Genomic DNA, 24,424 nt, shown 5'->3' on the forward strand with positions numbered 1-24,424 from the left:
AGACTCTTTGGGACAGCACGGTTCTAGATGCTCCACTCCAGTAAAAAGTGAGCCTCTCGGGCCTGTCAAGGCCCAGAACTCAGATTTTCTAGAAGTGTGGGGCAGTAAAGTGCAATCCACTCTGTTAAGTAGCTCAGTGGCAGGCTAAACACCTCACTTATTACCAAGAGGAAATAAGGTTTATGGACTCGGGAGCTTAGACACTGGAGGGACAGTCTGTGTGCCCTGATGTCAGTCAAGAAACAGAGTCAGTGTTTCTTTTTTTATTTTATTTTTTTTTAATTTTAAAGTGTTTATATATTCTTAGAGAGAGAGAGAGAGAGAGAGAGAGCGCGCGCGCGCAAGTGGGGGAGGGGCAGAGAGAGAGAGGGAGACACAGACTCAAAGCAGGCTCCAGGCTCTGAGCTGTCAGCACAGAGCCCAATGCAGGGCTTGAACCCACGAACCGCGAGATCATGACCTGAGTCCAAGTCGGAGGCTTAACCGACTGAGCCACCCAGGCGCCCCCGAGAGTCAGTGTTTCAAGCAAGACGGGATTGTGCCTGGAAACAAGGTGCCTCTACGATCACTGAGAGAGTTGCGGACACGAAGTCAGGAGGCCACTGGGGGACGCTTCATTTCAAGAGCACCCTGGAGTCCCAAGGGCAGGAAGCCTCAATCGCTGGCCCACCACTGGCTTCAGCTGCAAAGCGTGTGAGGACACAGTGGCACCCCTGCAGTGTCTCCAGGGACCGTTGAAGTTCATGAGCAGAAACAGAAGTGTGGAGCCGGCTGCTGCAGCCTTCGTGGCCTTTGCTTGCTGGCAGGAGGACCGCCCCGGCCTCACGCTGCCCTCCGCACCTCCCACGAGTAGATTACCATCGGTGGAGCATGCTCTGTCCTCAGGATCATTGTGCAGGGGAGCCTGGGAGTTTGTTTCCCAGCTCTGTATCCCCTGAAGACAGGAAGGCGGGAATTGGTGCGCAGGGCCGGTTAGCGGTAACCGGCATTCCCTTTCTCCACCTCATCACCAAAGAAAACCTGGCTGTGTGGCAAATAGAACATGCAAGATCTTAGATCACCGAATGAAATGGTGAAAGCGTATTCTTTTCGTGGAGGTAGCTGGTCAAGAGTTCATCGCTTTTAAACAAAGTAGCGCCGTGTCCGACTTCTGCTCAGGTCACGGTCTCGCGGTTCGTGAGTTCGAGCCCCACGTCAGGCTCTTTGCTGACGGTTCGGAGCCTAGAGCCTGCTTTGGATTCTTTGTCTCCCTCTCTCTGTCTCTGCCCCTCCCCTGCTTGTGCTCTCTCAACCCAAAATAAATAAGTAAACAGCTAAAAAGATAAAATAAGAAAACCAGCATTACAAGACATGCCTAGTTCGCTCTGCTCGCAGTTGGGCCAGCACCCCAGCATCTGTGGGGAGACCGGGTGCATTTTCTCCCCTCCTGTGGCAGGTGTCATGCCCTTTCCTGTTACTAGTAATCACCTTTCCTGCGTCCAGTTGTCCTCACGCTCAGGTTTATCTCTTTCTTGATCAGAAGGTTGAGATACGCTCTCTGTCTCTTGCTTTGATCGGTTGTGTTTTTTGTTTCTTTGTTTGTTCACAGAAGCTCCCTGCAGTCGCTTACGATTCTCCATCTCTAGGTTGTTTCTGTCCCTTTTCCTGTTTGCAGTATTTGACCTACGTTGACCCTTCCTTCAAAGCCTTCCCCTGCATCTTTTCCAGAACCCCAGGCCAGGCAGGTTTCTCTTCCCCACGGACTCCTCCTTAGATGAGCGTTCTAGGCGTTGCTTTGTTCATCTACCTTCACACGTAAGGGTCAGAGCTCATCACAGTCTTTTCCCCTGGTGCCCTGTTTACCCGCCTGCACAGCGTCCCCCGTGTGGATGCCCGCGTTCCCCAGTCGGGCGTCACTGTCGTCCCCCCACTCCCGTTGGCTCTTCTCCTCGGGGCTCCCCTCTGACCCACGTTAGAAACTAGAAAACCATCCAAGCCAGCAGGCGTAGGGTAACTCACATCTGTGTGCCCGCCCCCGTGCCCAAGGAGTCCCCTCAGTGCCCCGTGTCCCCGTGCGTCTCCATCTTCGCGGCTCACCGCCACTCTTTGGTCCGGATCTTCGTCCCCTACTCCTGCCGTTGTTCCCTGTGCCCTGCTGCCTTCGTGGGGCCCTGAGACTTGGCTTTGCACCGTAACAGCCATCGCCTTCCTCCTGATACCCTGTGCATCTGCACGCCTCCCCACGGCACATCCGCCTCCTAGATGTGTGACCTCGGGTGCTTCCAGAGTTTAAAACCCCCTTTCTTATTGGTGCAGCTGCATAAAATGTGTAGAATGGGGGTCTGTACCTCGTAGGATGGTTGTGGAGATTGGCGGAGTGAAGTGCTCCTCGTCGTGTTTGTACCTGACGGTGACGGCTCAGGAAGAGGGGTGGCCGGCGAGCAGGAAGACAGGCGGCCCCTTCTCACTTCGGCCCCACCTCCCTGCACAGAGCCTGAGGTCCATCAGAACAGAGAACTCCCGTGTCTGTGCACCCCCTAATGCTGTCGCTGGCGCTCTGTGACACAGGGCCACACTGTCTCTGCCTGTCACAGAGCACAGTATCCGCACAAGAGTTCGTGCGCACTTGGCTCGCTAAATGCTCGCTGCATATGTAAGGAGGAATCAGTAAAACCCGTGTTTCCGAACGAGAAAGTGATCTAAGATACAGCGGTCCCTTAACAACTTCTATCTTGCCAACTGAATTTTGAGCCAGTGGGATAAAACCAACATTCAAGAACTCTTTGGTCAGTGTTTCCCTATGCTCGGTTCAGTTCCAGTAAACTCCCTCCATTTCCCAATCTACGGGAGGAGTCTGTTAAAGTGCAGATCCCTGGGGCGCCCGGGTGGCTCAGTCTGTGATTTCGGCTCAGGTTATGATCTCACGGTTTGTGGGTTCGAGCCCCGCATCGGGCTCTGTGCTGACAGCCTGCTTGGGATTCTCCCTCCCTCTCTCTCTCTCTCCCTCTCTCTCTCTGCCCCTCCCCAGCTCGCTCTGTGTGTCTCTCTTTAAAAAATAAATAAAATTGGGGCGCCTGGGTGGCGCAGTCGGTTAAGCGTCCGACTTCAACCAGGTCACGATCTCGCGGTCCATGAGTTCGAGCCCCGCGTTGGGCTCTGGGCTGATGATGGCCCAGAGCCTGGAGCCTGTTTCCGATTCTGTGTCTCCCTCTCTCTCTGCCCCTCCCCCGTTCATGCTCTGTCTCTCTCTGTCCCAAAAATAAATAAACGTTAAAAAAAATTTTTTTTTTTTAAAAATAAATAAAATAAACATTAAAAGGAAGTTTAAAACGCAGATTCCCGGGGCCACCACAGACCTAGTGCATCTGAATCCCAAGCAGGGTCCAGGAATCTGCATTTTAAAATCCCCTTCCCCAGGGGCGCCTGGGTGGCTCAGTCGGTTAAGCGTCTGACTTCCGCTCAGGTCGCGATCTCACGGTTTGTGGGTTCAAGCCCCACGTGGGGCTCTCTGCCATCAGCACAGAGCCCACTTCCGTTCCCCCGTCTCCCTCTTTTTCCTCTCTCCTCCTTGCGCTCTCTCACTTTGTCTTTCTCTCAAACGCAAATAAACATTTAAAAAAGTAAATAAAGGCACCCTGCCCAGATGGTTGTTCTGGGTGCTAGGGTTTGTGAAGGACGCTGAGATCTAACGGGCAAGGTGTGGTGTGGTCTAAAGGAGCTCCCGTCCAGGCCACCTCTCATATATAGGAGAGCAGGTGCAGGAAAGTGCCCCTTAAGCCTTTCTGTAATTTGTGGAAGAGTCAGGTGGTTAATAAGCATTTCGCCGAGGCTTGCAAAAACCAAACAAGGGAAAATGCAAATGTGAAAGTAATTATATTTCAAGCCAGCGTGGGTGGTTTTAAAATCTTGAAAAGGAGGGACGGCCTGCTCGAGACAATTTTGGGAGAAGCTGTGTCGGCAGATCAGGGGCCCGGAGCAGGGTTTCCCGAAAGTTAAAGAGGCCGGTCGGACAGTGGGTATGGTCTGCGGGCACAGGCTTTGCATCCTCCCCGGTCTGTTCTGTCCCTAAAGCTGATGCTCGATGAGACAGGGCCTTGGTGGCCCGCGATAGAACCGCCTGTTTTAGGCAAAGTCTTGGGCGAAATGTGTAGCTGGGGGGAAGGCTTTTGGCGGGCGGCTGGCGGATCGCCTCTCCAGGGGCTCTGCTTACGGGACCCACACCTAACTTGGGCTTTTGAGCTGCCGTGAGCATGGACGGGACTGCTGTCGGGCCGCCTTCCTGTTTCAGAGGCCCCAGCCCGTCGTCGTCTGCCCGTGGGGAGGGGGCAGGCCTCCTTCCCCTTCTGTGGGGGGCAGCAGGGGCCACCTCATCGTGGGGACCGTGCAGGAGGGATATGGGGGCCCAAATAGGAATGGGACAGGCGCTAAACCGACCAAACTAAATCAAACCCAAACCCAGAAACAAACACGGGACAAAGGAAGAAAAGCGCCCACCCGAAATGCTTTCTCCTAAGGCCCCCAGCGTTCGATTGTTTACGGTCAGATTCTCCTCTGGCCTTTTTCTGTGCCTCGGTTTACCCATCTGGAAAACGGGGACAGACCCAGTCCCCGTCACTTTGGGTTGTTGGTGAAGATCGCACACCTGCCAAGTGTCGGGCCTGCGGGCAGTGCGGCAAGCGTTTGCCAACCCGTGAGTGTCCCTCTCCACACACACACACACACACACACACACACACACACACACACACACCCCGGATCCCCTTTCTGTCGCTTTCCTCCAGGTCCTGCTTCCCGTCCCGTCCTGGTCTTGCCATCCACAGCATTGTCCGTCCCTCGTTCCTTAGGAATTTGGCTCCACAGCTGGCGGGGGGCCGTGGCAGTCTGGCTTCGTAGAGGGGCTCCTGCAGACGAGAGGAGGCTGGCGGCCAGCACACGGGGTTTCTGGCCCCCGGTCTTGCCGGCTCCCACATCGCCAAGCAGCTTTCTTCCCTCTGACGCCCCGTCTTTCCATCGCACGCGTGAGCCTGTCACGATTTGCTGCGGCCTCTCTTCCTGAGGGTTCTGAGCAAGGTTGACTTCCTTCCTTAAACACCTCGTGCCTTTCTTCCCTTCCTGCCTTTGAACTGAGGTGTGGGGCTCGTTCTTCCTGAAGCCCGTGTGGTAGGAAGGACAGTGGGACTTCGTGGAAGGGACCGGCCATCCACGGATCCGACGTCACGGTCGCGGGGTATAGCGAATCGCGGAAGTCTTCGCAGGCTCCAAAGTGGCTCTGAGAAGTTTATACGCCTCACGTTTGCTTTGTGAGCGTGGAACGTCTTTCCCCGCTTAGCAGTGAGATGATTCATCGCGGTCTGGTTTTATTTTCTGTGAAGGTCTCTTGTCCTTCATTACTCCGGCCTCTGTGGCAGTACTCTTCAGGCACGTGACTCCTTTCTTCTCAGAGCGTTTTGTGTTGCGTTGTTATTGTGGTGAAAGTGAGGTTGCGATTGTGAATTAGTCGATTCATTCGCAAGGGCCAAAATGCGTAAAAGTTTCTCTCCCCCTCCTGCCCCATTCCTCAGTGTCTAAGCTCCTTTCCCAGCAAAACAGCCACTGTTAGCGTTTTGTACTTCCTTCCAGGTCTGTTGTATGCACGTATAAATATATGTTATTTCCCCCTTTTAAACAGATGATAACCTGCTATACACACACGTTGTGTTCTGCCCTCTGCTTTTCTTTTATTCAACAAAACATGGACACGTCTCTGCATGTAAGTGTATGAAGTGGTTTCTCGATCTTTTCTTACAAATGGCAGAATATCCCATCATACGATATACCATAATTTATTTAGGCAGATAGAGATCGAGGCTTCCCGATGGTTTTTCAGATGAAAGTTCTGGGGAAGAATGAATAAGCGGACTCCATATCGACTGATACAGCTGCAGTGAGGTCCGGGGTTGAACCTGACCTTGTGTCGTTCACAAGAGGGTTTCCTAGGAAATGGTCAGACTACTGAAGTGAGCCACTAAGCTTTTGCATTGGCAGGTTTGGAGACTCCAGAGTAAGGAGAATCGCCTAATGTTTTTAATGGATTGCTTTTTATAAAAGGTCGTGGGTCCCTGCTCTTGAAAAATAGTACGTTGTTTTTTACAAAGATTATTCCGAGTCCAGCCAGATATATCTAGATATTGCATAAGATTGATAAAGAGAAATAAGGAATTGGTGTCCGTCATTCAGAGGAGGGTTGGAAAAGTTTCAGGGTCAGGAAAACGTCTCTGGGTGATAAATAATCCACTTTTCCACCAGTTCATATTTAATAGATGCCTTAGTGGGTTAGATTTCAAAGTACGAGGAAGACAGGGCTGTAACTTCCTGGAAGGCATAGTAGCTGACACATTGTAGCTTATAAATATTTGTTTTGAATGGAGAGCATGATCAAAGAATTCTAAGGTATGGTAAAGACAGCCATATCAATATATTAATGTAAACACTATTACAGAAGTGTATATATTAAAGCATTAATACCAAGAGACTTTTGAACCAGCAGAATATTGGAAGATGAAGGTCACAGTTCAGGAAGGAATAGGCTATAAAATTCACCTTCTGCTTCTTTTGGAAGCACTCCTTTGACCTCGAAAATCAGGTTTGCATCTAAACGTTAAGTCCAGAAATACAAATGTCTATCGTAGATGAATTCATCCCCTTAGCACAGTTGTTGAGTAGCTCAGAAACCCATGCTATTTTAGGGAATCTGAGCGTGAGAACGTGCCCTGTAGTTAATGAGGGAACAGCTCAGTGACCCTCTTCGTTCGACCCTCCTGAGACTCGTGTGCCCTTCGGGACAGGGACGATAACTTCCACTTTGGAAGCTCCCTGGCAAGTTTCTTTACTTCTCTGTCTTGCATGTGGTCGTGTTTATTTGAGGGTCTCTTTGGCAAGTAGGGTCAGTAGTGGTTGAGTCATCCTATGAGACGGAAATGATTTCCATTCACTCGACTGTGTCGAGAAATAATCTCTGTCAACCTGTTTGCCTTCCTTTAACTCATATATGCTTCACGTTATGGGAGAATTGGGCAAAAGGGCATTTGGGATCGGTAATCGTAGTACTGCTTTTTTTGAGAAGGGATCGAACGTCGAACGTGACTAATGGCGATGATCGTGTGTGTGTGTGTGTGTGTGTGTGTGTAAGAATGTGCTGTCAGAGTGTTCACTGGGTTAGCGCTGAATCAGGACCCCACGTGTATCAAATAACATGCTTCTTTACTGCAGTATCTACTTTATGATGAGAAGTAAGGGGTAGGAGCCAGTGCAGCGAATGTCAGAGTTACAACGGGTGGGACCGTCCTACGTCTGCTGGAATCACGCTTCATGAAGCTAAGTTTTGGGGGGATCCGACTTAAAATTCATCAGATGTGGTGTGGCGACGCGGATGTGTGAGGGGGTTCTACTGTGTGGTTTTCGCCTTGATTCTCAGTGAAGACACCAGAGCAAAGCAAGGGTAGGTGCGCAGAGCCGGTGAGCCCGTGTCTATTAAGAGTTCTTCGCTTTTGGTTCTTAGTTCACAAGTGTCTTCCTTCAGTGTTTTCTTTTTCTTTCCCAAAGAATTACTGAGTCTGTGTAGAAGTTTCTTCTTCTCACTAGCTTGCTGGGTTCCATACCGACTCCTATAGCCAGAGCTCCGTGAAACCTTGGCTCATGTTACATGCAGATGTGTTCCGTCTTTCCGAGTCTCATAGCTGTGGTGCTGATTTGTCACGAGGCATTCGTAGGACCGTGAAACGGGGTGACAGGCCGACCCCACTGGAAAACACACTCCGGCGTAAACGGTTTTGTGCAACGTGGCGGCAGTCCGCGGTCCCCCAAGGAGCTCGAAACAAGCAACCCCAGTCAAACTGATCAGTGAATGAGTTCCCTAGAGAGATTGTATCGTCTGTCTTCACTGCCCAAAACCCGGCTTGCTGTGCCTCACTACTTCCTTTTAACCGTGATGCGAACTTCCCTTGGCTGAAGGTTGACCTTGGCTAAGCAGGAAGTGTGTCTGCTGGCTTAAACGTGTGCTGTGGCCCCGACCACGAGCTCAGGTGCATTCCCTTAGGCTTAAAGGTGCTTTCGGGCTCCAGTGCCCGTTGTTCCCAGATTCCTTTCTCCGCCCTTCCCTCCGCCGTTTACAGCAGGAAGTGTCTTAGACTTTTGGAGTCTCTACTTTACTTGAACCCCTTGTACTCTGTTCCGGGTATCGGTATCTGTCGTTAAGACTGTTCCAAGTTTTCTGTTCCATGTTCCGGGAAATGTTTTCCTCATCTCAGGGATGCTTGTATTTTCCTTTCTTCTGGCTCTTTTTGGTCAAATCTGTACCTGTTGTCTTGACTTGTCCAATGCAGGCCTACAGACTCCTGCTCCGGAGTTTATTGTTGATGTAGAATCCATGGACATCTTCCCGGTGGGCTGGTGTGAGGCGAATTCGTACCCTTTGACCACACCGCACAAAACAGTCTGTAAGTATCGTTCAGTGCGGACGGCATCTGCAGCTTGGGGGAGTAAATAGACCATTTTTTTGTGTGTCTTTTGTTTATTTTATTTTCTTTAAAAGTTTTTTTAATGTTTATTTCTTTATTTTTTAATTTTATTTATTTATTTTATTTATTTATTTATTTATTTATTTATTTATTTATTTTTGAAATTTACATCCCAATTAGTTAGCATCTAGTGCAACAATGATTTCAGGAGTAGATTCCTTAGTGCCCCTGACCCACGTCACCCATCCCCCCTCCAGCAACCCTCAGTTTGTTCTCCATATTTATGAGACTCTTCAGTTTTTATTTTTGAGACAGAGTGCGAGTGGGGACGGGGCAGAGAGAGAGGGAGACACAGAATCCGAAGCACGCTCCAGGCTCTGAGCTGTCAGCACAGAGCCCGATGTGGGGCTCGAACTCACAAACCGTGAGATCAGGACCTGAGCTGAAGTCAGTCGCTCAACCGACTGAGCTACCCAGGTCTCCCTGTTTTTTGTTTTGTTTTGTTTTGTTTTGTTTTGTTTTTTAGGGAGAGAGTACACGAGAGGGGAGAGGGGCAGAGGAAGAGAGAGAGAGAGAGAGAGAATCTTAAGCTCTAGTGCTAGGCTCTATCCCATGACCCTGGGATCATGACCTGGGCTGAGATCAAGAGTTGGACACTGAACCGACTGAGCCACCCAGGCACCCCCTTTTTAAAATGTTATATTTATTTATCTATTTATTTATCTATTTATTTATTTATTTTTATGAATAGACAGTTTTGTAAATAGTGTAGCTAAGTTGTAAAACACAGAGCTGCTGTTAGATGTTCTGTGGAGTGCCGATATTTTTGCCTCATGTATGCTTTCAATGTCTTTGTGAGATGAATATTTGTAAGCATCTCACAGGTTGACAAACGAAGTCAGAATGCTAAGGCAGTTGAAGGTCACAGAGTGGCAGAGATAAAATTCAAAGTAAATAGAATAATATATGTACGTTGTATAAAATAATATATAACATATATAGAATAAATAAAATATGAAAGAAATCTTGACTCCCAGTTTGGTATACAATTCGTTATTTTGATTAGAGAACATTTAAGCTAAATACTGTATTTTTGTATCAGCATGTCTGAGAGAGAACTAGTTTTTCTCATGAGATTTACCCTGAAAAGATCCTAATTGACCATAATAATTTACTGACATAACATATAAACAGCTACTCTTAGCACTAACCAACCAGTGAGATTTCAACTGTAGTTTGAAGAGTATAATGTCCTTCTGATTACAAAAATGCCGAATTAAAACAATATTAATAGTTAACCCAGAACTAACTCTGTGTTCTTAAATATAACAGTTCTGTCTCTTGAATATATATAGCAGTGTGTGTTTTAACATCTGCTGTTGTGGATCATTATCCTGAAATGGGACCTTTAAAAATCTTCAAAACTAATAAATCATGGCATTTTTAGTCCACCCTAATGTTTATCAAGAGTATTATTTAAAATTATGAGCCCTTAAAGATAAGGGGTTTTAATTTTTGTGAAATAGACATTGCTAGTATTTCCTTTATTAATTTATATGCTAGCTTTACTTTCTAACGTCCTACGACATGGTTCCCATATGTAGATGCTCAGAGTATTGCTAGAAAGGAAGCTTCCATCCTATATCAGTTCTGTTCCCTGATGTCAGATTTTGAAGGGCACTTGAGTCCTAGTCGATATTCATTAAGAGTGGGACAGTGGGGGCGCCTGGGTGGCTCAGTCCATTGAGCATCTGACTTCGCAGTTTGTGAGTTCGAACCCCACGTGGGGCTCTGTGCTGACAGCTCAGAGCCTGGACCTGCTTCAGATTCTGTGTCTCCTCTCTCTGCCCCTACCCCACTTGTGCCCCCCCCCTCACTCACTCAAAAAAAGTGGGATGATACATTACCTGTGTGCCACAAAGTAAGTAGCCCAGATTACACACAGGTGGATTTTAAGGGATTATTCTCCCCCATACACAGTATTGCTCGATGAATCATCCAACGAGAGTAGTATCTTGGCCCTCACTTTAAGCTATTCCTAAAATTTTGAGCATAGAATAACTTTGTCATTATCAAAGGCATTCTCATTTTTTCTTCTCACTTAAAGTGCCACAGACTCTTGACTCCACTGGCCAGAGAGCCAGGCATGACCGGATTCAGTCACGCATTTGTTCTGAAGAGGCAAACTATAAATCTAAATAATTTAAACTCCGGTAGCTTTAGAAGTTCTGTTCACGGGTGCCTGAGTGGCTCAGGTGGTGAAGCGTCTGACTCTTGATTTTGGCTCAGATCGTGATCTCGAGGTTCATGGGATCAAGCCCCACGTTGGGCTCTGCGTTGACAGCTCAGAGCCTGCTTGGGGTTCTGGCTCTCTCTCTCTCTCTCTCTCACTCTCAAAAAATAAACTTCAAACTTTTTTCTTGAAATTACACATATGCTGGAAGATGTGGGATTGTCTGTGCCAGCATTAAGTGGTGCCATGGTCTTAGGTCTATCTTTGGTAAGGTGCTCCGAATACGTTATATAAACTGTAAATCTTCTTGTCTGAAAAATAATTATTGGCTGGGTTATGTCGATATTCGTCAGACATATTTACGGGGTACTAATCCTCCTTCCAGTAATAATACTTTAGTGCAAAAACATACCTCTAATCCTAATTTGGGAGTATGCCGTATGGTAATATTATTGGACTTCCCACGCTTTCTGTGGGGAAAAAACAAACAATCCTTCTGGATAATCTTGCTCGCAACAATTTGTCCTACCAGGTGGATTAGGTGAGTATGATATGTGTGCTCTTTCTTTCTTATTAAAAGCACATTTTAGAATAACGTAGCTAGTGTAGTGGTAAGATTAAATGCACTAAATTCTGTTTAGACTTCATTTCTGATGAGTCACAGTCTAATGCTAGAAGAAACTAAGGTAAAATTGTGGCATGAATAGAATAACTTTTCAGTGTTTAAACCGTTACTTTAAAACTGACACAGTTTTTACTTGAAGGCATTTTTTAAAAAAAGCTTTTGCCCAACTGGGGAGCAAAGCTGATTGTCCTTTTGCCCTGTCTTGCCTGTTTTCCAGCACAAAAAAAGAGAAAGATCGCAGTCGTGCAACCGGAAAAACAGTAAGTTTTTGTTTCTGTTTCCCCCCGAACTGTGCGATCAACTCTACAGCGTTGTCTTTGTGGAGGGCAGGAGGCGTCGCTGTTTTCCTTAGGGACTTAGCTAGCACTTGGCACCCTAAAGGTGACAGCAATGTACGATGCCCCCACGGTCACGCACAGCTGCCCCTGCCCCGCACGCAGCACGCGGGCGTCCCTGGTCGCGGCCGGCCTGCCAGGCGGCCCTCGGCCTGATGCCAGCTCTGCCCGGTCCCAGCAGGGTGCGCTCGAGGAAGCCTTTGCCAGCTGGCTCCGTTTTCTTCATAAAAATACACTGAGGGAAAGGAATTTAAGACCAGCATTTTTGCATCTCCCCAGGCTCACGTCGAAATAAAATGAGATGTAATAATAGCTGTATTGTCACTTGAATGCAAGTAACAGTTTGGGGGGCATTTTTCGTACCTTCGTTTTGAAACACAGTGTATCAGGTTAATGCGACTCCAGGTGTGTCTGGAGGAGGCTGAAATAGAGAGGAAGTAATAATCAACCGTCCCACCACGGAACCCAAATCTGAATTTGTTAACTCCCCGGTTTGCGGTCCGTGGACCCGTGGTCACCGGAGCAGCTCGATACAACACACACGCTGCCGGACCCCCATGTCCAAACTTTCCGGCTGAGCGGATCTTCGGTGGGGCCTGACCGTCTGTACGTCTCACAAGTTCCCAGGTGATGCCGGTCTGCTGGTTCCGGGGACCCCACTTTGAGAACCGGTGCTGTAGCTGCCCCAACTGAGGTCTCGTCATGGTTTACTTTGAGCTCATGTCACTCTTCGACGGTGTGGTTTCTTCCGCACAGCCAGCGTGGATACCCTGTGAGACCCGACACACCTCTTTTTCCCCCGGCTACATTTTTTAGAAAATATTTATTCAGCAAGCGGTTCCTGAACCATACCACAAAGCTCTGTCGTAGGCTAGGCCCACCTGACGTTTCAAGACCCATCCGTTCACAGGCTTTCTGTGAAGATCCTTTTCGTGTAGCCGTGACCCACACGGGCCCAGATGCCAGAGATCAAAGGCCACCAGACAGTGGTAGTTCCCAGTTAGGCATTGAAGACAAGTCTGATTCGCATTCAAGTCTCTGCAAGCTAATACTTCTTCGGGTCTAAGAACATAATTAAGGATGTTATTGTAATTCTGTAGCAAGAGGCAAAGCCTGGAACGACCTAGAAGGACATCACTGACTAGTGAAGTCCACTCGAGGGGGAGATGTTCCACTGGCTTCTTAGGGTTATGGTAAGAACTGGGGAGCGACTGGTGTGAAATGATCTTCCCCATGGGTATTGGTGTTGCCGCTACATGCATGTGTCCTAGGGTTTCTGGAACAGCCCCTTTCAGTTGTGAAAGGACTTTGGAATGGACTAGTGTCTTCTAAAGGGTGCGACCCATGATCATTTCGTTTTCTTGATCTGCAGATTGCCATCCACAGTGCCTGTTGAGAAAATACCTCATGACCTTTGTTTATTCTCTCCCTTGGACACCACAGGTAAGTGAGCCCCTTTGCGGCTGTCTGACCCTTCCCAGTCTGTGAGGGGGACATTCACGTATTTTCCAGGTCAATATAAGAATGCCTCAACTCTGGGTTCTTTTTCCTTGTCTCCATTGCTACTTATTCGCATACAGCTACTTTAAAACATTTTTCTTTTATTTTCTGATTTTTCTTTAATGTTTATTTTTGAGAGAGAGACACACACACAGAGCGTGAGTGGGGGAGGGGCAGAGAGAGTGAGGGAGACACAGAATCCGAAGCAGGTTCCAGGCTCCGAGCTGTCAGCACGGAGCCCGACGCAGGGCTCGAACTCACAAACTGTGAGATCGTGATCCGAGCCGAAGTCGGGTGCATAACTGACCGAGCCCCCCAGACGCACCTTTAAAAAACAATTTCTAAACCAAATTCTCTGTGCCTCTTCTGTTTCTTGGTCAGTAGCTCTAGATAATTCTTTTGGTCCGCAGGAGAAGAGTCCAAGTGCTACTTGGAAATGAGGAGCCAGTTAAAGTTGTATGCTGTGAGTGGTCACGTGGAAAGAAAAAGCGTTGAAAATATCCTCAGCACGCACTCCTGCTTTTGACATTTTATGCCATCCCACCTGCATTTTCTACTAGCGGTTAATACTTAAGTCCCCGTGGGCTCTTGAGTTGTTCCTTAAAACCCTCTGTGTTCGAAACCTGAGCACGAATAGTATGTGCCTTTTAACGTGTAAAGTCCTACATCCTCTAAATAACCTTTGAAAACACACATGGGAATTCCCCCTTGACAAACAAAGCTGATTATAGACATGTTTGTACATTGAATAATATATCTGATTAAGAATCCTGTTTTGTATCCAGAACGAAACCCACTCTGAGTTCTTCCAGGATTAAAAGCTATACGCCGTGGAGGAACCCTATCCGTCCAGGGTGTCGTGAGGAGAGCATTTTTATGAGTAGACTCACTAAAACTTTTTTTCTCGAGGTCTGGGTAGGGTAATCCTACCAAGAAACTTCCACGTGTGTGCAGCTGTGGGCATAATTTTCTTTGGTCTAATTTTGTTGTATAGAATTCAAACTTCAGAATGGTTTTAAAATGTCAGCTCTTCCTTCAGCGTCTGTAATTGTTATTTTACTCCTTTTGTCTTTTACTCACAAAAATAACACTTCGTGCTTTTTCCCTGTTCGTTCTTAGTTGAAGTCCTGTTAGGACAGACCTTCCTGGACCATTCAGTTACCATCCCAAACTCAGAACCGTTGTTAGGCAGAAATACCACTGTTAGCATGGTTTAGCATGGAGTGGTGTGGGGGAGGGCGCGTCTTGGCTGACAGCGAACCCCCTTTCTGTGTTTCCAGACATCAGGAGGCTGTAGGGTAATACCTTACTGTGTAGTTACTCCACTTTTCCCCGTGGCCCTTGGAGACACAACTAGACCAACAACTTGGCTAAGTCAAAAGCATAATGAAGGAAATGCAGATTTAATCCTCTGGGAGGTACATTTCACATCCATCCGAGTGGCAGAATGAGGCAGCCATACCTAGTGTGGGCTTGGACGTGGGACTGAGGCAGCCATACCTAGTGTGGGCTTGGACGTGGGACTGAGGCAGCCATACCTAGTGTGGGCTTGGACGTGGGACTGAGGCAGCCATACCTAGCGTGGGCTTGGACGTGGGACTGAGGCAGCCATACCTAGCGTGGGCTTGGACGTGGGACTGAGGCAGCCATACCTAGTGTGGGCTTGGACGTGGGACAGCAGGAACTCCTACACAGCGCTGAGAGGAGTGTAAGTTGGGATAGTCCGCGTGGAGATCGATTTGACCATGTGTAATAAAACGGAAGACTGCAGACCCCAGGGCCGAACAGTTCCCCTCCTTGTTACGTACTTGGAAAATTCTCTTGCCCATAAGCAGGAGCAGATTTTCACAGCCGTGTTCACTGAAGCCCTGTCGGTAATACCGAGAGAGTGGAAATGATTCAACGTCCATCAGTAAGAGAATGGAAAACTCGCTTGTGCTGTATTGATGTAATGGAGTCACGCACAGAAGTGGAAAATGGATGAACCTTCTGGATAAACGTTTACCAACTTGGATGGATCTTAGAACCTTCACATTAAACAAACCAAATGCTGCAGAAAACCACTTAGGGAATACAGTAAAACCTTGGATTGCGAGTGACGGGCAAGACGAGCCAAGATTTCTAATAAATTTTAACTTGATAAACGAGTGATGTCTTGCCGTACGAGTCGTATGTGATGCCGAACGTCACGTGATCACAACTGAGCCAGTGGTTCTTGAAATTCGTTTTGATACACAAGTGCTTTGGATTACAAGCATGTTTCCAGAACGAATTATGTTCGCAAACAAGATTTTGCTGCATTTTAAAAATATCCGAAATGCGATCCATTGTGTGTTGACACACAAACACCCGTATGTGTGGTAAAGTTTATAGACGTGCATGGGAATGACAAACACCAGACTCGGGGAAGGGGAGCACAAGGTTTGGGGGGGGGGGGGCGGTTCTGGGGTGGAAAGCCCAGGGGAACTTAGCTGTGTAGCCGGTATTGTTTTTTTCTTAGCTGCCTAGTGATACGTTAGTTGTCACTGTGTTGGTTGTAGCACCTTTTGCTGTGTCTCGAATCCTGCATAATACACAGAAAAGTTCACGTATGTGGTAGAAAAAAAATAACCAGAACTTCCAAGCTGGTGTGGGTATAAAACATTCCAATGTCAAGACGCCACGTGCCTCTGGTAATTTTGATAACTAAGTGGAGGAAGCCGGTTTTTTGTTGGATCCTAAGGCATCCGCTGTGTTTCTCTTTCCTGCAGGTACTGTTAACGGGAAATACTGCTGTCCTCAGCTTTTTATCAACCACAGGTGTTTCTCGGGCCCTTACCTGAACAAAGGGAGAATCGCAGAGCTACCTCAGTCCGTGGGACCCGGCAAATGCGTGCTGGTTCTGAAAGAGGTAAAGCGTGTTCGACAGTGGTCACAGTTGGCTTATTTCCACGGGGTGTCGAAGATGTGGGTGGACTCTCCGAAGGAGAGAACGGAAATGTGAATCCGATGAGGTGACATTTTCCAAGCCCCGGCTCTGGAGTCCTTGGGCCCAAGCTGGTCAGACAAGGACGGAGGATGGGTGAGTCAAAGACTCAACAGGCCGGCGGGAGGGATAGACCTTCCTGCCCTGAGTGCCGGGAAACGTTGCGGTGGGTTTGAATCAAGAGCTTCGGGAACTCAGGGGAGATGGGCTGTGTTGGGGGGCGGGGAGGGCCTGGGAGTGCAGACCGGAGGTTCTCTGGAGAGGTGAGTAAACCTTGGTGGAGGGAAGGAAGTGCTTTGGGGATGGACACTCCCCAGCCGAGCCGGGAGTGGTGACCTCTCTCCCCTCCCTCGGCCGTACCTAGTGGGGCGCCTGCATGTAAGAGGTGCCTGCTGAATGCACCATGGGCTCCAGGCGCTCGCGTGACGTTTGTGTCCCGGGCGGAGCCCTGGCCACGCATCATCTTGACGGTATTGTTTCCCATCTCTCTTCCTGCCTCTGGGGATCCACCTGCAGATAAAGAGGTGCGTCCTAATTACGTCGATGGAGGGTTTCCTCTCTGGTCTGTGTTTACGGCCTCACCATGGACCTGGTGCGGAGAGGGGTTGGAATTTTGGAAGCATTTCTGAGCCGTTCTTGGAACGCCGTCTCTGCTTTTTTCGTGCATATCAGTGCTTCGTCTTAAGAAAGAGGACCCCACACTTATCTTCTTTATTGCTACTGTAGCACGAAGAACGTGTTTCCATCCGAGTGCGTTAGGCAGCCTCTTGGAGCCAGACACCGCACGAGGCCCTGGGGAGAACAGCAGCACTGTCTGCCCTCGGCCTGTTTGGGCTTCGTGGCCCTGACGGGGGGATGGTGTGAGTCTAGAGGTGCAGTTAAGGGGGTGCTCGGTCAAGGCGGGAGCGGAGCGCTCCGGGAGCACAGGGGAGACAGTGACAAGGAAATGCCAAGTGACACTTGATGTGGCTCGGGCAGAGTGAGTAGAGCCTCGGATGCACGGGTGGATGTTCGGGGCGGCGTCCAGGAAAGGCATGTGGTCCCGCGTGGCGGGAGCGTGGACCCTCAGGCTGGGGACAACCCGTAGGTGTACAAGAGGACGTCCCATTTTGAAAACGAAAGAGAGAAATCTGGCGGGCCTGAAGCGTGAGGCGGGACGGAGTAGCTGGCGGTCCGCACGTGGAGACCTCTGGTGTCCCGAGGGATGTAGACTTCCCACTCCAGAGGACAGGGACCCCCCCCCCCCATCCCCCTGGGTGACACTGCCAGAGCCGGCCTCCTCACTGTGAGAACCTCCTTGTGGTTTCGGACTCCCTTCCACTTCAAGAGAACGAGCTAGTTTTCGTGGAGTCAGAGCGTGTCTGCTTCTCCAGGCCGCCTGCGGAACCAGCAGCGAGAGACTTTATACGTTTAGAAAACAAATCCATTGTAGAGGGAAGACGGAGGTTGTGGCTGAGCAGAAACGCTGTGAAGAAACTCCGATCAGGCCGCTGTCGTGGTCATTTATTCAGAAGCGTGTCACAGAGAAAATGTTCGGAAGGGGGTTCCTGCCCTTAAATGTGCTTCCGGTCAAGTGGGAGAGACAAGCGGGCGAGTGAAGACGGCGGAGTGGGGGGGCGTCTCGGGTGCCGTGACGGGGCTGGGACGGGTGCTTGGAGGTCACACAGATGTCCCCGCAGTCTGTGGGGACAGAGGAGTGGGCAGCCTGCACCCAGAAGCGCTGGGGGTGGTGCCCTGGGACGGAGGCAGGCAAGATTGGGAAAGCGGGCTTCCGGCACAGGTGTAAGGACCTCGAGGGACGGACACTGGGCACAGACGTGTATCGAGAGTCCCCGTGGGCCCTGCTGTCCTCAGCAGTTTGGACCCGCTTTCGTGGGAAGCCTCCCCCCTCCAGCAGGCAGGTGCTGCGTCCCGAGAGAGACCGGTGCAGGTGGGGTCCAGCCTGCCTGGCAGGTGGGCCTGTCTCACAGATGAGACGTTTGTCGCTACAGAAAGACGGTGCTGAGGCGGAGGGGACGCCCCTGAAAGGCCGTGGCGGTGCATAAACGGAAGGACCGCCGGTCAGCCGTGTGTCAGGTGGCACTGACCTCGGATCCCTGCAGATGCTGGACTGGATCGAAGGAGACACCGAAGCGGGATTCCGTGTCAGGATCTCTGTCACGATGCGAATCACACGCTTGGACCGAGCATTGACCCTCTGCCGTCCAGCCCGTGACGGGGTGTTGGTACGGTGGGGCCCGCCTGTGTCTGGGCCTGTTATTTTCAGGACGGATCAGAAAGGAACAGGGAGGCCGGCAAAAGTAACAGAGACCCGGCGGGAGCCTTTGAAGCTGCCGGCAAAACCGTTTGTCACGGAACGTTCCCGCGATGAACACGAGGTCCCAGCTCGCCTGCCGGCTCCGTTAGCAGACGCGGTGGCCTCCTCGGGGGGCTGGCCGTTTGTCCCGCACGAGGTTGTGGAGTCCACGGCGGTTCCCCCTGATCAGTTCTGCGACAGGTGCCAGCAGCCAAACGTGAAAGCTGGGCCGAGCAGTTTTCTGATGACGGAACCAGTTGTTCGCTGATGTTCAGAAACTGCATGAGTCAGGAAGAGAAGAAGAAGGGGGAAAAGCCAGCTCTTCAGTTCTGTGAGCTCCAGACAAATTGTCAAGTTCCAGCAAGCCAATATTCATGCTGATGCGCTTCCTTCTAGCACCAGAACCTCCGTGGTTTCAGATTCCGTTTTACTTAAAGAGAATGAGGTCACTGGAGCAGAGACGGAGCGCGTTTGCTTTCCGGGCCATCGGCGGTGTGAGCGGTCGCAGGCGTTTTCGTCTTTGGGAAATGGCCGGGCCGTGGCCGTTCTCCTCGTCCACGCTGCTCAGAGAGAGCAGACGCGTGCGGGTGTGGACGCAGCGGCCGTGGACGTGGCACGAGGCAGCTCCCGGAGCACGGACCACCAGAGGGGGGAGGGTCGGCGCCTGTCCGCTCACCTCCTGGGCAGGGAGCCTCCCGCACATCAGACTCGAGTGAGGCTTTGAGGACTCAGAGCAGACCCCGGCCTCGATTCTAGAAAGGCGGCAGCAGAGTGGATAGCTGACCTCCGAGAAGCTGGAGCCACAGCCGGTGAGCGGCCCAGCCAGGTCCGTCCTCCCCACGAGGGACCCAGGAGAGCAGCTCTTGCAGGGAGGGAATGGGTCGAGCCTGTGGATGGCCCCTCAGCCTGGGCCATCTTGTGGGAGCCCTGGGCCCAGACCCGTGGGGGTGGGACCTATAAGTACGAGCCCCCCCGGGGGGCTGTGTTTGTCATAAATCAAACCTTCATGCTCAGTGTGCTCGTTGTCACCCAGGGTCGTCCTTTCCTGTCCCGGATGCTTCCTCCCCCACGCCTGCCGAAGTACCCCAGGGTGTCCCCAAGACCTGTCCGCTGCAGGTCTGTGTGCCCTCGGTCGGTTTACGAGGTTGTGCGTCACCATGCTCCCGCTCCTCCGAGCATGCTGCAAAGGTGCTGGGGAAAGTTCTGCTTACTCCTTCTTTAAGTGCAGTCTCCTTCCTGAGTGGCCAGGCCTGTGCAGGGCAGTGTAGTAAGGGGGGGGTGCTGTGTGCTTGTGTCCGTGTGTGAAGGAGAGCCCGCACGAGCACACGAGGAGGAGGAGAGAGGGCCACCTGGTGCATTTACTCGTGTCCGTGTGTCCAGCGATGACAAGCACGGCTTCTGAAACGGACAAGTGATGACACGGGACGACACCAACCAGGCCCTGCCGGCAGAAGTGACTCTGAGAACACCAGCTCACAAGTTAGATTTTCTTGCTTCTTTGGTGACTGTCACATGCACAGGTGTAGAGGTGCCATCCCAGGGTGGCTTACAGACATTTCGGGAGCACGTGTGGTTTTCTGAAACGTTATTTGGCTTAAATTACTTGCCCACATGTAACCTCTGTTTTTAGCAATAAAGGATAGAAACGTCCGTCCAGTGGGGAATCTCTAGGAACCTCTTTTTATGTTTTCCACATAACTTTGGGATGTGTGTTGGCTCAGCAACATAAAAACACTTCACGTGCCGCGTTTTGGCAGTGTGCGTGCGTTCAGTCCTTTAGTGAACATGTAGGGACGCTTGGGGGACTCAGTTAAGTGTCTGACTTGGGCTCAGGTCATGATCTCACGGTTTGTGGGTCTGAGCCCCACGTCAGGCTCTGTGCTGACAGCTTAGACCCTAGGAGCTGCTTCGGATTCTGTGTCTCCCTCTCTCTCTGCTCCTCCCCCGCTCATGCTCTCTCTCTCTCTCTCTCTCTGTCTCTGTCAAAAATAAACATTAAAAAAAAAGAGCGGTGAACATTTATCAGTGCGCTTCATGAAAAGGTACATATGTGGCCCTTGACTCTCTCTTCCCTTTTTTCTTCTTCCTCATGCTTAATAGAAGGCTGAGGAGAAAGCATCCAGAATGCTGGACACTAAGGAGACTTTCCATAGTGATAAGCTTCCGTGGCTTTTTCTTTCCTTGCAAGCTGTGTGCTCGTCCCGACCTGGATCTGACATCGAGATCAGGCAGAATGCAGTGGGGTACGCTTGTAAGATAAAATACGTAAGACTGAGCTCTACCAAGGCAGGGAAGGTGTTCCTGATGAGTGGGGTAGAGACGCACATGTGTGCACACAGACACCCCACCCGCCTACCTGTCTGTCCGTCCACCCACCCATCCACCCACCCATCCAACCATCCAACCACCCACCCATCTATCCACCCATCCACCCACCCATCCAACATCCAACCACCCACCCGTCTATCCACCCATCCACCCACCCATCCAACCACCCACCCATCTACCCACCCATCCACCCACCCATCCAACATCCAACCACCCACCCATCTATCCACCCATCCACCCACCCATCCAACATCCAACCACCCACCCATCTATCCACCCATCCACCCACCCATCCAACATCCAACCACCCACCCGTCTATCCACCCATCCACCCACCCATCCAACCACCCACCCATCTACCCACCCATCCACCCACCCATCCAACATCCAACCACCCACCCATCTATCCACCCATCCACCCACCCATCCAACATCCAACCACCCACCCGTCTATCCACCCATCCACCCACCCATCCAACCACCCACCCATCTATCCACCCATCCACCCACCCATCCAACATCCAACCACCCACCCATCTATCCACCCATCCACCCACCCATCCAACCATCCAACCACCCACCCATCTATCCACCCATCCACCCACCCATCCAACCATCCAACCACCCACCCATCTATCCACCCATCCACCCACCCATCCAACATCCAACCACCCACCCATCTATCCACCCATCCACCCACCCATCCAACCATCCAACCACCCACCCGTCTATCCACCCATCCACCCACCCATCCAACCATCCAACCACCCACCCGTCTATCCACCCATCCACCCACCCATCCAACCATCCAACCACCCACCCATCTATCCACCCATCCACCCACCCATCCAGCCATATCCAACCACCCACCCGTCTATACACCCATCCACCCACCCATCCATCCATCTTCCTATCCTGTATCTGTCCATCATCATCTCTATCATGTACCTATCCATCCATTCACCCACCTGCCCATCATTTTCATCTATCCATCCATCAATGTCATCTATCATCTATTTATCATTTTCTTTTCTTTTTTAATTTTTTAATGTTTTTATTTATTTTTGAGAGACAGAGAGACACAGAATGTGAGCAGGGGAGGGGCAGAGAGAGAGAGAGAGACACAGAATCTGAAGAGGCTCCAGGCTCTGAGCTGTCAGCGCAGAGCCTGACGTGGGGCTCGAACTCATAAGCCGTGAGATCACGACCCGAGCCGAAGTCGGACGCTTAACCCACTGAGCCACCCAGGCGCCCCTGTTTATCATTTTCTAGTCTGTTCGTCTACTGTCTATCTAAAACAGTCACTTTGGTGCTCTTCATGACAGCCGGTCAGGGGATGCAAAGGTGTAGGCACGATCAGTCAAGCCTTCCTGGATTTTTAAGAGACTAGGTTGTGACAAGTGTAACGCTGCAGAAAGTGACTGTGGAAATGATTGGGGGCCGTGAGTGCTGGCCCGGTGGTGCCGGAGTCTGGGGCCGCTCGCTGGCCGGCCACCGGCCTGCAGAAGAGTCACAGAGGAGAGTGCGGCATCCACCTGCACTGAATGAGATTTCTCTTCCCTTCCGTCTGCTTCTGTGGCCTTGCTCGCTGGCTTCAGAACGTGCGGAAGAGAGCGACCGGGAGATGGCAGGGTGTCACCGTGGTCTGTGTGTATTTCTTTTCACCTACCCTCAGCCCTTCCGGGGTCTCTCGGGGACAGGGGTGTTCGGCTGTGCAACACGCACCAGATATTTACCGAGCATGTGCTACACCAGGTAACCCTTCCAGCACTGGGAGTCATCCTCGTTCGTTCCTTCCGGCCCCGAGAACTCGGGAGTCATCCCCGTGTGCCAGGTGGGCACTGTCCTTGGAGCTGGGGGTCGTGATGAGCAAGAGACGTGGCCCCTTTCTTAGTGAGGCGACAGTCTCCCTGAAGACGGAGGAGGGGCCTTGTCTTCCCCTCCCCCCCCCCGGCCTGTCTCACCCTAACAGACCTACCCAGGGGCAGACACGCTGCAGAAGTCTGTGCCTGGTGCCGGTAGAATCACACCCCAGCTCTGTGTTCTCTAGGGCAGTAGGAGTAGTGGGTGTGCGGTGTTTAAATCTCGAAGCAGTGCCGTGTGTTGCTTGGGCGGTAAGAGGACAGGAAGAGACCCCTTTTCTGAGTCCCCCTGGGTGTCCCTCCTGGTCTCGCTTTCACTGTGCTTCCTGTGGTCTGGCTCAGGACCTGATATCCCAAACCCCTTCTCCCTGGCTGGCAGGAATGGCTGTCTTCCTAACAGCCGTCTCTGACTTTGAGACTTCCTAGAAGTGCGCCAAATGTAAGCCAGTCAGGTCAAGTCAAATCCCTCTCTCTCTGCCCCTCCCCTGCCCGTGTTCTCTCTCTCTCTCTCTCTCAAAATCAATCAGTAAGCGTTAAAAGAAAAGAAATACCGAACGTTGCGTCTAAAGCAGAAGGCGTGTTTGGAGACACGCCGTGACTGAGGGATCTGGGCCGCGTGCTGCCTACACTCTGCTTCCCCGACACGCGGAATGGGTTCGAGCAAGAGGATCCCGAAGAATCCTATAGTTCTTCAGTCCCCACACTGCAGCGGCCCGTCCTCCGCGGCCCTGCCAGAGAGGCTGGCCTGCAAATAGCAACGTGAGCGCCCCGCCCCCCCCCCCCATACCCCCTTTGCAAACGAACTCCGAAGTTTCCAGTGGGGCCTGGCAGTTTGGAGTTTGGCTTCACTTGTTGCTTGCAGTTCATATTTCCGCCACACGGTCGACCCGTTAGGCTATTTCCTTCAGCCTCTGGGTTTTGATTACAGTGTTTATTTTTCACATTCGGGGGGCTCTGTGATGACTTCTTTGAATTTGCCCATCGTTATAGATCTTTGGGCATTTCTTCTTGGCTACCTGTCATGACAGACTTCTACTTACAAACTCTAAAGCCTTCATGTAGGAATCCAGAAAATAAGAAATCCAAAGCAGTCTTAACTGTTGACATAATGATGCCATACGGTGCACGAAGGTAACTTCTCCACAGCAGCCGTGTGTTTTTCGGTATAATTGAGTTGAGAAGATGGTGTGTGTGTGTGGGGGGGGGGGGGGATGGCATCTTGCCTGGGTGACATCTAGTCAAGTCAGTCAACAAAGTCTAAGATGGGGACGGGCCTCTTGGCGATCCTCTCTGGTATTTCGTTGCTATTGTTTTTTTTTTTAAATTTTTTTTAACGTTTATTTATTTTTGAGACAGAGAGAGACAGAGCATGAACGGGGGAGGGTCAGAGAGAGGGAGACACAGAATCTGAAACAGGCTCCAGGCTCTGAGCCGTCAGCCCAGAGCCCGACGCGGGGCTCGAACTCACGGACCGCGAGATTGTGCCCTGAGCCGAAGTCGGCCGCTTAACCGACTGAGCCACCCAGGCCCCCCTCGTTGCTGTTGTTTTATGCTTATGCTGAACACCAGCCCATAAAGAACAATGCACCAGGCTTGTGGGCCGTAACACGATCATAACCTGTGAAGCAAGACTTAGCAGATCGCCGGGCAACGTCTGGGAAGGTTGGCAGAGGAGAAGTGTGGCACTTTTTGTTGTTCAGTATCACTTGCCTGTAAAGAAGGTAAGATACCTCTCTGGAACTCTCTTATCACACTGTAGGATAGGATTTTCTAGGAAAGGACCTCAGCAGCAAATGTTACTTCCTA

At 50.8% G+C, this 24,424-nt stretch overlaps 1 protein-coding gene across 8 annotated transcripts in view; it reads left to right on the forward strand.

Moving 5' to 3' along the window:
* Nucleotides 1-24,424, forward strand: part of SFMBT2 (Scm like with four mbt domains 2) — a 230,042-nt gene that overhangs the window by 173,983 nt on the left and 31,635 nt on the right. For all 8 annotated transcript variants that reach the window (XM_086715006.1, XM_086715007.1, XM_086715005.1 and 5 more), the window contains 4 exons: nucleotides 8,340-8,453; nucleotides 11,550-11,592; nucleotides 13,040-13,110; nucleotides 15,918-16,057. In XM_086715006.1, coding sequence (XP_086571132.1) covers nucleotides 8,340-8,453; nucleotides 11,550-11,592; nucleotides 13,040-13,110; nucleotides 15,918-16,057 — 368 coding nt within the window. The remainder of the gene's footprint in view (nucleotides 1-8,339; nucleotides 8,454-11,549; nucleotides 11,593-13,039; nucleotides 13,111-15,917; nucleotides 16,058-24,424) is intronic.

Source organism: Puma concolor, chromosome B4 (assembly GCF_028749965.1).
Source record: "Puma concolor isolate L17-30 chromosome B4, mPumCon1.1.hap2, whole genome shotgun sequence".
Taxonomy (NCBI): Eukaryota; Metazoa; Chordata; class Mammalia; order Carnivora; family Felidae; genus Puma; species Puma concolor.